Below are 14,428 nucleotides of genomic sequence, written 5' to 3'. Positions count from 1 at the left end.
AAATACTGCATTATCGAGAATCAGAAATTTTAGGCCAATCATTACACTCAGAAACATTGGGCTAATCAAAGAACCAGCATTATACCGTGAAAAACCATATTACTGCTGAAATTTTAGGCCAATCAGCAGACTCTGAAGTATTAGTCCAGCGTTTCCAAGTTTCAGGTGCTGGGTGTCCCGCCTGTCTTCTCTGCACTGCCGCTCTGTACTTCCTGCTTCTCAGATTGGGCACTGGAGTCCGAAACGGGAAGCAGGAAGTAAGGAGCAGCAGCATTGCTGAGAAGACAGACAGGACCACCAGTGCCTAGACCCTAGGAGGAAGCGAGTGTGTGCTGCCTGTGCTCCGTAACGCTGTGGATAGGAGGAGGAGCACATTGGGAGCAAAAGGGTGTGACTGTGCACGTGCTGAACACAGTGACAAAAGGTGGGCCTGAGGAGAGGAAGGGAGGATGTTGGGCCCCTCTCCCCTTGCTCTTGAAGCTGTGCGCCTGGAGGCTGAAGCCTATCAAACCTCTGCCCTGCTATTCAGTAGAGTTGGGCCGAACCTCCGATTTTAGGTTCGCGAACCGGGTTCGCGAACTTTCGCGGAAGGTTCGGTTCGCGTTAAAGTTCGCGAACCGCAATAGACTTCAATGGGGATGCGAACTTTGAAAAAAAAAAAAAATTATGCTGGCCACAAAAGTGATGGAAAAGATGTTTCAAGGGGTCTAACACCTGGAGGGGGGCATGGCGGAGTGGGATACACGCCAAAAGTCACCGGGAAAAATCTGGATTTGACGCAAAGCAGCGTTTTAAGGGCAGAAATCACATTGAATGCTAAATGACAGGCCTAAAGTGCTTTAAAACATCTTGCATGTGTATACATCAATCAGGGAGTGTAATTAAGGTACTGCTTCACACTGACACACCAAACTCCACTGAACAGAACAGGTATGCAGTGGCGGGTTCACTGAACAGAACAGGTATGCAGTGGCAGGATCAATGAACAGGTATGCAGTGGCAGGATCAATGAACAGGTATGCAGTGGCAGGATCAATGAACAGGTATGCAGTGGCAGGATCAATGAACAGGTATGCAGTGGCAGGATCAATGAACAGGTATGCAGTGGCAGGATCAATGAACAGGTATGCAGCCAGGGACAAGCTAAGGCTAACTAATCTTTCCCTATGAGAGACTGCAGTAGCTCGCCCTACTCTAACTAATGCAGGCACACGAGTGGCCACGGCCGCCGCTGCCTGCCTATATAAGGGGGGGTGGGGCTCCAGGGGCTAGTGTAGCCTAATTGGCTACACTGGGCCTGCTGACTGTGATGTAGAGGGTCAAAGTTGACCCTCAGTGCATTATGGGGCGAACCGCAATGGGGCGAACTTTTCCGCAATAAAGTTCGCGTGCGGTACCCGCACGCGAACCACCTAGGTTCGCGCGAACCAGGTTCGCCGGCGAACCGTTCGGCCCAACTCTACTATTCAGGCAACCTTTGTTTTGTTAATAACTTGCTCCCAATTAGGTGTTACAATTACCACTCATCCATGTCTTAATGGAGCTAACAGTTGCGCATAAAGCACAGTCTGCTAAGAATATCTCCTTGGTGCCCCCTCAAGCAGCTCTCACCCCCGGCATGTGCCTGGTTATGCCTAAACGGGTACTGCAAAAGACAACCAGTATAACAGGGTAATTACAATAGCTGATGTAACTAGGAGGACATTATTGTCCTCATTTATATTGCTGGTGGCGTCATGACAAAGGGGCATGTGGTGAGGATCACTTACCAGTGTTGGGCAGTTGACAGCCGGTTCCAGAACAGCAGCTCAGGAAAAAGCTATAACTAGTAGAGGACACTGTCATGGTTCCAAAATTATTACAGTAAGCGTTTGGAATGCACATTTCAGCAGACTGGACTGTGTTTCCCCCATCTGAAAGAAGTGTATAAAAAGTGCTGTGAAATACATATACATTGAATGAACAAAACATAGTACAGGAACCTGCACATTTACAGGTGAATAGGATTATCATATACAGATTTTAGGGCAGGACAAAAAAATATATGTCTCATGTTTGCATATCTTATACAAGATCTCAGCCACAACTGCCTGCGGCCATCCTGCATTTTATTTAACCAATTGAGATTCAGTGATGCAAGCCTCTCATGCCAATTTGCTACAATATAAGGACTCCTGGTCTGGACATAAGACTTATGTCCACCACTAAAAGCAACCACTGCCATACTTGTGTGTATGCACACGTGTGTCACCATACAATAGTGAAAGATTCATGAAATGCGAAAAAAAAAGTTTAAAAGGTTTTTTTTGTTTTTTACCACTTTATCCACCACTACAGTATATCTACGTCCTCTGTGACTTCATCTGAGTCACGAGTCAGTAGATATATGTCTTGTAGCAGAAGCAGTACTGTGCAGGATTGGGCATTGCTCCAGCACTATCTGCTGGAGCACTAATTGGTGAACAGGAATATATGGTCCCTGAGCTAATGAGATGGATTTTTACCAGTAAACATACTTTTATTTTCTCAGTTCCTAGTGAAAAATACACTCTGGATCATTATTTCAGAATCTAATATCTTCACCATAAATTGTAACAGGAACATAATCTAAGTTTTGTGATAAGCGGTAAGAATAACCAAACCAAATTTGTGTTTTTTTATCTACAGTAGCACTTTTTATTTTTAAACTGGAATTGGTATAACTGAGAAATAATGTGTTTTTTTCTATTGGTTTTTCTTGTTTTCCCATTAAAATTCATAGAAAACAAAATTGTTCAAGGTAAAAAATGGCATACAATGAAAGCCTAATTTGTCTTGAAAAAAACAATATATATTTCATTTCTGTGTCATAAGTAAGGATAAAGTTATTTCTGATTAAATAAGGACACAGCTAAACTGTCAAAACTGCTCTGGTCCATAAGTGTGAAACAAGGTCTGGATGCGAAGTGGTTAAAGTTAAAGTGACTGACCGTAGTAAAGTGTTAACCCCTACCTAACTAATTAACCCCTTGTGTTACCTATATGAGGCCTTAAAGCAGGACCAAATATCTGGGAAAGCCACAAAGGCCATGGCCTTGGACAGAAAAAAAGCAGAAGGGAGACAGGAGAGATAAGAGGTCACATGATCATCTCTCCTGGTCTATAGCCACCCTGATTTGCTCTGCTGCCTGAATACCAGAGTGCCCTGCATCTCTCTCACTTCCTGGTGTGTGATGACAGATGGCATCTGCTGTCACCTGATGATCCTTTCCTCTGTATGATGAGTGGGGACATACAAGCTGCGGTGAGAAGTGCCAGGGGTTTACAGTAGAGAGCAGAACTCCTGAGTTCAATGAGTTCTCATGTACACTTTCACATTAACGGACAGGGAATATAAGCTTTAATATTCCTCTTCTCTAGCTGTTGGACAGTTTATTGCCGGTAAGCCCTGTGAATGACCTCTCTGACATCAGACGTCACATGACACTAGTCCCGATCCTCCGCATACCCAGGGTCGGTTTAAGCAACAATGGGTCCCCAGGGCAAAATAAACCTGGGGGGGGGGGCCCCCGAACAGATACCCTGGAACAAAAATCGGCATTAAGGGACCTTTTTTGCAGCTGGTATAGTCAGGGTTTGAAGCCCCAATCAGTCGGAGCTCCACATTCTGGCTACCCCAGCCTGCATGGGGGACAAGGGGTTAAAAAGTTTCAGGAGGGGGGACCCCACATAATTTTTTTTAAAAAAAATTCCCACACTCTAAACATAAAACGTTTTTGGGGAAAATTGGAAAAAATGCCAGGAATCTTCATACAGCCATATTGCGGCTGTATAGCGATCCCTGGCCAAAGCGCTGCAGCTGCGTATGGACCTCCTGCAAACCCCATCAGGAAATGTATTGCTTTCTTTTGATGCATGTAAAATTACTTTTTTCCCTTCGAAACTTTAAAATCGATTTTCTCAAAAAAAAAAAAAAAACTATAAGGTATTTTTGAAAAATTGTTTTTTCCTCTTATTCCCAATGATCTCCTTAACATATCTTGCACAATTGGGGTTTGTAGCAGTTAAGGTGGATTTGCTATTAACCATTAAAGTCGGCAGGTTTTTAAATGTGTATTTTTTTTCCTTTGAAAATTTAAAATTGATTTTCTCAAAAACTATAAGGTCGATTTGAAAAATTTTTTTTCCTTTTGTAGCCACTGGGGGCCCCTACAACCTCTGGGGCCCTGGGGCAATTGCCCCCTTTGCCTCTATGGTAGCGCCGGCCCTGCGCATACCGGAATATATGCGGAGCTGTGCAGACAGGCTGGAACGTTCGCAGCAACAAGGTTTAGTATGTATCTAGTGGGCAGCGGCTGCATTGGGGGGGATTGGGGGTGGGGGGAACTCTGCCTAACATTACTAATGCTGCCTATAGTGTTCAGGAGCCCCATGCACCTAGTTAACTTATACTGTGGGGCTCCCGTAGCTATGGAAACCTCCTGAGCAGCATGCACAACACTGTGTTGGAAATACCGCTTTCATCAAAAATTCCTTGCCCAACACAGAGTCGGGCATACTGCTCAGGAGGTTAATCACTAAAGTTTGCACAAAATTACATGAAAATTACGAAAAATTGTGAAATTACAGTTACAGATTACGAAATTAATTACGATTTTCCCGACAATGTTGCATTACAATTTTGCATCATAAATGCAAAATTATGTTTTTATGAAATTTGTGCTCATCACTACAAAACAATCTATGTATCCCCTTCTGAGGGTGCATGAAAAAAAGGATGCCAGGAAAAAAGGGCCCAGCTGGATAATGAAATCTCGATACTGATAAACATCATTAACAAAATTGGTTATCAATAAATATCATTTTAAACCAGATGGGAGTTGATAATAAATTGTTACGTTATTCAACAATACAGCTTAACCCAACCCTACCCTGGTGGTGACTAACCCTAGCCACTTTCTGTGGTGCCTAAAGGTGGGTGGCCACACACCATGCAATTAATACAATTAATACAATAAAATAATAATAATTTATAAAATATCTTTTCAATTCAATAATTGCAGTACATTTTTCTGACTAATTGCAACATTTAAAAAATCTGACCAGTGAATCACACACGTGTGTTACATTTTTACCCAATTATGAAAAAAAATGATAGAAATATCTGAGATAATTGCTCGGAAGTAGAGATGTAGCGAACGGTTCGCCGGGGAACGGTTCCAGGCGAACTTTGGTGGTTCGCCAGGCGAAGGCGAACTTTTGCGGAAGTTCAGTTCACCCCATAATGCACTATGAGGGTCAACTTTGACCCTCTGCATCACAGTCAGCAGGCACATTGTAGCCAATCAGGCTACACTAAGCCCTGGAGCCCCACTCCCCCCCCCCCCCCTTATATAAGGCAGGCTCACCGGCCATTACACTCACTCGTCTGCCTGCTATTAGACAGACTAGGGCGAGCTGCTGCAGATTGTTCTCCTAGGGAAAGATTAGTTAGGTTCTTGGCTTCTTAGCTTGCTCCTGGCTGATTATTATTGCTTTAATAGCACCCCTCAACAGCTCTTTTCAGAGCTAATCCTGTTCTTTGTTTTTTGTTTTTTTTCTGTGTGTCAAACTGACACTTTTGTTGCATACACAGCCTTGCTAATTCATACTGTTTGTGCCACTGCCAGCAGGCCAGTACATTCAGTGACTACCTGTGTGTGACAGGGAGCTGCACATTGTACTACCCAGTACTGCATATACCTACTAGTAGAAAGGTTGGCAGTAGAGCAGCACTGTACACAAGAGCCTGCTGAGCACTGAATAGGGACTGTCTACAAATCTTAGTCCGCAAAACTTTGTATGATTTCCTATCAGTGGCTGAGCAGATGCAGTCATTAGAACAATTATGCGGAGAGCAGAACATTTTTTTCTCTCTGTGCCCTTAGTTGTCAGTCTCTCCGGACAGGGAAAAGATGTCTCTCCCCCCACGGCCCCCCCTGCGACTTCTGTGCCCCCTGGGGCTGCATCCCTTGCAGGGTCTATTGTTACGCCACTGAGTGCTGCATCTTGGTTCCTGCCTGGATTAGATACGACTCTGCTATGTGTACACTCTACATTTGTAGACTAATATAGAAGGGGAATAATGGGGACTCCAACATTGCTTTTGGGGACATATGATGGACACCTAATGATATTGTGTGACTGGGGGGAGGGTAGTATAGGGTGTGGCAGCCATCTCGGGCCCTGGGTGGTGAATTTGCTGAGGGGTGGAGCTGTGCTAGGGGGCGTGTCAAGTTACTTTTGCCCCAGGGCCCCATTGTAGCTAGAACCAGCCCTGAGGAGAGCACAGACAGACAGACAGGCTGCAGCATGAGAGAAGAGCATCAGACAGAAGGCAAAGCACTTACTGTGACTTACTTTGGGTAATTACCCGATATGCAGTTCCACATGAAGTACCAGTCGAGCAGGTCTGTGTACATGTTTGAGCTAGAACAGAAGATATTATTATCAGTGTATTGTATTATTGTATAAACATCAGATAGCGGGAAGGAGGAGTCTAAAAATGTTATTAAAGCACACCTGAACTGAGAGTGATATGGAGGCTGACATGTTTATTTCCAAACAATGCAGGTTGCCTGGCTGCCCTGCTAATCCTGTGTCTCTTAATACTTTTAGCCATAGTCCCTGAACAAGCATGCGGATCATTTATTCTGACTGAAGTCTGACTGGATTAGCAGCATGCAGTGGCGTAGCTAGAGATTGTGGGGCCCCATAGCAAACCTTTCATGGAACCTTAAAATGTAGGCAGTGCCACCTGCTCCTACCCTATAGATGTGAGTTAATTGGGCAATTTACATTCTCATTCGATCTACACTGCATATAGTCCAAGGGCACTGAGACAAAGTCAAAGGGTGGAGGAACACAAGAAAGTTATTAGTGAATACATCAAGTACCTCCTGGGCCCCCTCTACTCCAGCAGATGCTATGGCTGCTATGGCTATTGCTACGCCCCTGGCAGCATGCTTGTTTCTGGTGTATGATCGAAACACTGATGTAGCCAAAGAGATCAGCAGGATAGCCAGGCAACTGATATTGTTTAAAAGTAGATAAATATGGCAGCCTCCATATCCCTCTCAGTTCAGGTTTATTTTAAGATGGCCATACATTTCTCAATTTTCCTTGTTGATTCCTGGCAGATTCAACTGCCTTGATCAATCACTAAGTGTGACGCCTTTGGTATGTCATATTGAATACTTCGGGGTTGATTCACTAAACGAGCTAACCCATGGCATGGCCGTTAACACACCTTATCAGAGATAACACGCCTTACCAAAGTTAAAACGCCTTATCAAAATTAACACGCCTTATTGTAACAAACGATGGAGAGGCAGCTGCAGTGAACAGCGCTACCACCGCAGCTGCCTCCAGCTCTCTGCCTAGCAATCTATCCATGCCTCGGGCGTCTAGCACACCGAGGACGGGTCTGTCAGCCGCACATAAGGTCGCATTGTCGCGTGCGCACGCGCACAGACCTTTATGCGGGGAGGAGGCGCGTCAGCTGACCGGCCGGTCGGCTGACGTCAGAGGAGACGCTCGCCGCTCCTCATTGTCTGATAGGAGGGGGCGTGCCGGAGGGGTCTCCTCTGCTTTATAAGCCTAGCTGAATCACTCGCAACTTGTCTGCTGTTGCGAATACTTCGTGTTAGTGCTCAGACCTTAGATAGTTCCGGTGTGCTTTGATCCGGGAGGAAACCGGGGATTTCACACCAGATAGGAATTGTTTGATAGCTATTAAGATACTTCATTACTATGTTATTATCTGTGTATGACTTTGGCTCGTTCTGACTACTCTTCCGCTCAGTGATTCTGTACCTCTGCCCATCTGATCTTGCTGCCGACTCTGCCTGTCAAAAACTTTCTGTCTCTGCCTTCCGATTTTGTACTGCATCTGTCTGTCTGTTGCCAACTCGATTAGTCTGACCACTCTACTCTCACCAGAGGGCCCCTGACTCTGGTGAGGGGCGCTGTACTGTTAGTACCCACCAGCTCCTCTGGTGAGGTATAGCTAAACCTATCAGTACTACTGTTGCATCAATCACTATACTTGCGATTAGCTATCACTTCAGTTGTCTGGTATACCTGTATTATTGGTGATTCTGCAGATCACCATATAATCAGGTATATATCTGTATTATAGGTGATACTGCAGATCACCTAATAATCAGAACTCTGTTCTTGCTGACACATATCGTTAGTTACACTTATCAGTGTAGCATAGTGAGCGCTACAAACTTATGCCTGCTAATTGGCAATGACGAGAGCTCCACTCGTCCTGCCCTGAGCCCGTAGCGCTCACTATGCTACTCTGATAAGGCACGTTAACTTTGATAAGGCGTGTTATCTCTGATAAGGCCTGTTAACGGTTGTGCTATGCGTTAGCACGGTTTAGTGAATCAACCCCATTGAGCCATACACACATTTTGATTTCAAAATCATAACATTCCCGCAGTCATGCTTTCCCAGCACAACAATGAATGAGCCTCTCCAGCTAGAACACACTGGACAGGGGTACAGTTAGCAAGGCCATGCCAGAAGACCCTTCCTGGAAAGCACAGCACCCCTGCTGACAAACTCGTAAGTCACCTCTAGCAGAAATCGTAAAATTGGGTCTGGTAGAGGTAAGTTGTCTCCAGCGTTTATGCTAGTAAATCCAATGATCGGTTAGCACACAAGGCTTCTCATGAGCATAATAACAGTTTTATTCCTTCAAAGTATGTGTCAAAACACTATCGGTTAAGGTGTGCCACTCCAAAGGGTCAGGAACCTTTTTGTCTGAGAGAGCCATAAACGCTACACATTTTAAGATGTAATACAGTGAGAGCCATACAATGTTTCAAACTGGGACAGTAGGGCTCACATCCCTGTTGCTGTGGTGATGTGTATACAGTTGATCCGCTAGGCAATGGAAGTGTCAGACATGTCCTCAGCTTCTCTTGGTTTTCAGCAACATCAGCATTTTCCCTGAGAACCAGACAGGAGAAATACAAACTAACAGCTTGTACAATTAGCTAGCTGACTTGGGGGTTGATTCACTTTGTAGGACAAGATCCCCACACTTTGGCCCAATAGGCTGCCTGTCAAGTGACAGGCAGCCTATTGGGCCAATCAAAGTGGGGGATCTCTTTCTATCAAATCACTGGACCTGATCGGGTCCAGAGTGGGACATTTGGAACAGTCGTTCGTTTTGGGGTAGCGCAATTAAGTTAGTAGCGTGCACTACTTTGAAAATGTTACTTGCGCTGCCACACTAAGCTGCGCTGCTTGAGCAGTGTAGCTTAGTGAATCAACCCCTACTGATTTGTAGGGATGGTCGGAAATGCCAATTTCCGATTCCGCGGTAAATCCGCATTCCGCCATTGCCAATTACCGATTCTGCTTTCCGCTACCAATTTCCGCATTCCAATGCGGACGTTCCGCCGGAAATTGCGGAAATTCCGCCTGACTTTAACAACGATTTTCTCAAAAACTATAAGGTCTTTTTGAAAACTTTTTTTTGCATCTTGTTCAGAAGATTCTGTTTAATAAACCCTGAAAATTTGGTGTTTCTAGAACTTACGGGGGCTTTGCTATTAACCGCTAAAGTCGGCGGATTTTTACTGTAATGTAAATGCAGAAAATAGGCAGATGCAGATTTTCTGCATTTTACATTACAGTAAAAATCCACCGACTTTAGTGGTTAATAGCAAAGCCCCCTTAAGTCCTAGAAACACCAAATTTTCAGGGTTTATTAAACAGAATCTTCTGAACAAGATGCAAAAAAAGTTTTCAAAAAGACCTTATAGTTTTTGAGAAAATCGATGTTAAAGTCGGGCGGAATTTCCGCAATTCCGGCGGAAATTTCCTTGATTTCCGGCAGAAATCCGCCCAACGCACTTGCATTACCGATTTCTGCATTCCGATGCGGAAATGCAATTTCCGATCGGAATTTCGGAAATTGCATTTCCGCGGAATCCGAATGAGCATCCCTACTGATTTGTCTGTGAGCCAGATGTAGTGATCAAAAGAGCCACATCTGGCTCCTGAGCCATAGGTTCCCCACCCCTGCTCTACAGCATTTATGCTAGGTACACACCATGAGATTTTTGACAGATTTGCTGCCAGTTTGATTATTTCCAGCCTGACCAATCTGATTTCCAATCAATTTTCCGATCAATTTTCCATGGAGGTGAAAAGAAAATTGATCGGAAATTAGATCGGACCTGTTGGAAATAATCAATCTGGCAGTAAATCTGCCAGAAAATCTCATTGTGTGTACCTAGCATAACACCTCTACAGAGCCTCCGAAGAAGTGGAAAGATGCTCACCACCCAGCTGCCTCAACCAGCTGCTGCTCAAAACCTTCTCACCTACAAATAACCCCCCACAAACATGAAAGCAATCTTTTGTCATAAATATGACTTTCTAAAGGGCACAGACTTCTGGAACCTGGTGAGAAGAATTTTCGGAACAAACCACATGATTGGATGTTTTAGAAATCAAGGTAAGCCCTGCCAAATCAGAGATAAGCATTTTGGGGTCACAGGTCACCACAGCTCACTCATGTTTGATATCACTGTTATTGATAAATCCTGAAAGACGTTATTAGATCTAAATAATATTAGATTTAACATGACATGTATGTTTTTGAGATAGAGCACATCTCATACTTTGGGAACATTTTCTTTCCTAATGAAGTGGACTGGCTCATCTCAGGTTCCAGAGGTATGCTGAACCCCGCCCTTGCTCCTCCTTGCTGAGCGAGGGGCAGAGGCGTGGCTAAGGAGCTAGTTTTACATTGGGCCCCATTCCCAGCAGTTGATGTGGCACACCAAAATGTGCCAAAGACAACCATGGTGTCAGAGGTGCAAGAAGGGGATGGGGAACATTTTGTTAATGATTACTAGTGTTTTAGGCCCCTTTTCCACAAGTAGTTAATAGGCAGTGAAATGCCCCTCAAACTCTCACAACTGCTTAGTGCTTACTGCTGCCTGACAACTGCTTACTGCTGCCTGTTAACTGCTTGTTGCTGCCTGTTAAATGCTCGCTGCTGTCTGGTAACTGCTCGCTGCTGTCTGGTAACTGTCCACTGCTGCCTGGTAACTGCTGCCTGGTAACTGCTCACTGCTGCCTGGTAACTGCTTGTTGAGCACACAGTTCAACTGCCCCTGAAAGATCAGCAGGACAGCCAAGCTACTGGTATTGTTTAAATAAATAGGGCAGTATCCACTTCACGTTCCCTTTAAAATCCTCAGCTGCCTTCCTAAAAAGACTCAAGAAAGCTGTAGACAAGCAGCTATATACCCTCTAGGGGCCATGGTCGCAACAGTTGCCTGTGCAACAGGGTCCGGGGCCCCTGAGGGGCCTTCTCGTCCTTCCCACGTGCTGCTGCTGAGAGGTCATCAAATACTCACTTCACCTCGATCCACGAGCTGCATCTACAAACTTCTTCCTGTCCTGCATTCCAGCTAGTGATGCTCAAATACCACTTTTTTAAAATTCGAGTTTGGTCGAATTCGAATAGTAAATTATTCGAGATCAGTCGAATATTCGAGTCGAATAATTTTTACTATTCGATTCGACCTCGGACTTCGAGCTCACTATTCGAGTCGGTATTCGAGCTAACTATTCGAGCTGACTATTCGAATTGGCCTTAAATAGCCTTCCAACACTTTTTTTGAGGGTGAATGATGCAAGAAACCTCTTTTTTTCCAAGTAACAACAGCAAGTGATTATGTGGGGATGTTCCTTTAAAAAAAAATGTGGAAAGAGAAGTTGTGTCCTTAATTTTGTTCAGTAGTGTTACTGTATATACTTGTTCTTCTTCTTCTTTATCTTTCTTCTTCTTCTTCTTTATCTTTCTTCTTCTTCTTCTCGATCTTCTTCTTCTATATCTTCTTCTTCTTCTTCTATATCTTCTTCTTCTTCTTCTATATCTTCTTCTTCTTCTTCTATATTGTCTTCTTCTTCTTCATCTTCTTCTTCATCTTCTTCTTCTTCTTCTTCTTCTTCTTCTTCTTCTTCTTCTTCTTCTTCTTCTTCTTCTTCTTCTTCTTCTTCTTCTTCTTCTTCTTCTTCTTCTTCTTCTTCTTCTTCTTCTTCTTCTTCTTCTTCTTCTTCTTCTTCTTCTTCTTCTTCTTCTTCTTCTTCTTCTTCTTCTTCTTCTTCTTCTTCTTCTTCTTCTTCTTCTTCTTCTTCTTCTTCTTCTTCTTCTTCTTCTTCTTCTTCTTCTTCTTCTTCTTCTTCTTCTTCTTCTTCTTCTTCTTCTTCTTCTTCTTCTTCTTCTTCTTCTTCTTCTTCTTCTTCATCATCTTCTTCTTCTTCTTCTTCTTCTTCTTCTTCATCATCTTCTTCTTCTTCTTCTTCTTCTTCTTCATCATCATCTTCATCATCTTCTTCATCATCTTCTTCATCTTCTTCTTCTTCTTCATCTTCTTCTATTTCATCTTCTTCATCTTCTTCTTCTTTTTCATCTTCTTCTTCATCATCTTCTTCATCTTCTTCTTCATCTTCTTCTTCTTCTTCATCTTCATCTTCTCCTTCCTTTTCAATATCGTCTTCTTCTTCTTCACGTATTCCTCTTTTCAATTTTTTTTTTAAAGAAATGCAGCTATTTTTGAGCGTAACAAATAGCTGGTGGGCGCACGCATGTTGGAAGCACCATTGTATGTGCTCCCTGGCACTGGAAACACAAAGACAGCAGGAGGAAATTCAGCAGCAGGAGGAGGAGGATGAGTGTGTGGCAGCAGGCAGTCAATGAGGCAGGCAGCTCGCCGTGACATATAGCCCTGGTACCTAGCGGTGATACCAGGGCTGTAAATAAACACAACAGGAGGTCCCAGACAGCGGTCGTGCAGCCCACATTGTGGTCCAATACACAACTGGGACAACACAGTTTTCAACCCGGGCACCTCAGAAAAATTAAACCTTTTTTTTTTTTTTTAATGGTTTGTTTGGTTTTTGGTTTTTGCAACCAATATAGCTATTGTTTGACGTAATAGCTGGTGGCAGAGTGGCAGCAGAAGGTAAATCATCTGTGTACCCTGGCAGTGGGGAAACACAGACAGACAGCAGCAGCAGGAGGAGGAATGGAGGAGTAGGCGAGCAGCTACTGTTTGACGTAATAGCTGGTGGCAGAGTGGCAGCAGAAGGTAAATCATCTGTGTACCCTGGCAGTGGGAAACACAGACAGACAGCAGCAGCAGCAGCAGCAGGAGGAGGTATGGAGGAGCAGTGTGAGTGTGGCAGCAGGTAGGCAGCGTGACATAATAGCCCTGGTACCTAGCGGTGATACCAGGGCTGTAAATAAACACAACAGGAGGTCCCAGACAGCGGTCGTGCAGCCCACATTGTGTCCAATACACAACTGGGACAACACAGTTTTCAACCCGGGCACCTCAGAAAAATTAAACCTTTTTTTTTTTTTTTTAATGGTTTGTTTGGTTTTTGGTTTTGCAACCAATATAGCTATTGTTTGACGTAATAGCTGGTGGCAGAGTGGCAGCAGAAGGTAAATCATCTGTGTACCCTGGCAGTGGGAAACACAGACAGACAGCAGCAGCAGGAGGAGGAATGGAGGAGTAGGCGAGCAGCTACTGTTTGACGTAATAGCTGGTGGCAGAGTGGCAGCAGAAGGTAAATCATCTGTGTACCCTGGCAGTGGGAAACACAGACAGACAGCAGCAGCAGCAGCAGCAGGAGGAGGTATGGAGGAGCAGTGTGAGTGTGGCAGCAGGTAGGCAGCGTGACATAATAGCCCTGGTACCTAGCGGTGATACCAGGGCTGTAAATAAACACAACAGGAGGTCCCAGACAGCGGTCGTGCAGCCCACATTGTGTCCAATACACAACTGGGACAACACAGTTTTCAACCCGGGCACCTCAGAAAAATTAAACCTTTTTTTTTTTTTTTTAATGGTTTGTTTGGTTTTTGGTTTTGCAACCAATATAGCTATTGTTTGACGTAATAGCTGGTGGCAGAGTGGCAGCAGAAGGTAAATCATCTGTGTACCCTGGCAGTGGGAAACACAGACAGACAGCAGCAGCAGGAGGAGGAATGGAGGAGTAGGCGAGCAGCTACTGTTTGACGTAATAGCTGGTGGCAGAGTGGCAGCAGAAGGTAAATCATCTGTGTACCCTGGCAGTGGGAAACACAGACAGACAGCAGCAGCAGCAGCAGCAGGAGGAGGTATGGAGGAGCAGTGTGAGTGTGGCAGCAGGTAGGCAGCGTGACATAATAGCCCTGGTACCTAGCGGTGATACCAGGGCTGTAAATAAACACAACAGGAGGTCCCAGACAGCGGTCGTGCAGCCCACATTGTGTCCAATACACAACTGGGACAACACAGTTTTCAACCCGGGCACCTCAGAAAAATTAAACCTTTTTTTTTTTTTTTTAATGGTTTGTTTGGTTTTTGGTTTTGCAACCAAT

The 14,428-nt window shown here is 44.4% G+C and overlaps 1 protein-coding gene across 4 annotated transcripts in view; it reads right to left on the bottom strand.

Moving 5' to 3' along the window:
* LOC137522940 (serine-rich adhesin for platelets-like) overlaps window positions 1–14,428 on the bottom strand; it is a 292,674-nt gene that overhangs the window by 20,119 nt on the left and 258,127 nt on the right. For all 4 annotated transcript variants that reach the window (XM_068243098.1, XM_068243097.1, XM_068243096.1 and 1 more), the window contains exons 14-15: window positions 6,379–6,447; window positions 1,770–1,913 (exon numbers count right to left, since the gene is read on the bottom strand). In XM_068243098.1, coding sequence (XP_068099199.1) covers window positions 1,770–1,913; window positions 6,379–6,447 — 213 coding nt within the window. The remainder of the gene's footprint in view (window positions 1–1,769; window positions 1,914–6,378; window positions 6,448–14,428) is intronic.

This window comes from Hyperolius riggenbachi, chromosome 6, assembly GCF_040937935.1.
Source record: "Hyperolius riggenbachi isolate aHypRig1 chromosome 6, aHypRig1.pri, whole genome shotgun sequence".
Classification (NCBI taxonomy): domain Eukaryota; kingdom Metazoa; phylum Chordata; class Amphibia; order Anura; family Hyperoliidae; genus Hyperolius; species Hyperolius riggenbachi.
Note: the sequence above shows the minus strand (reverse complement) of the source record. Positions and strands in the feature narration are given on the sequence as shown.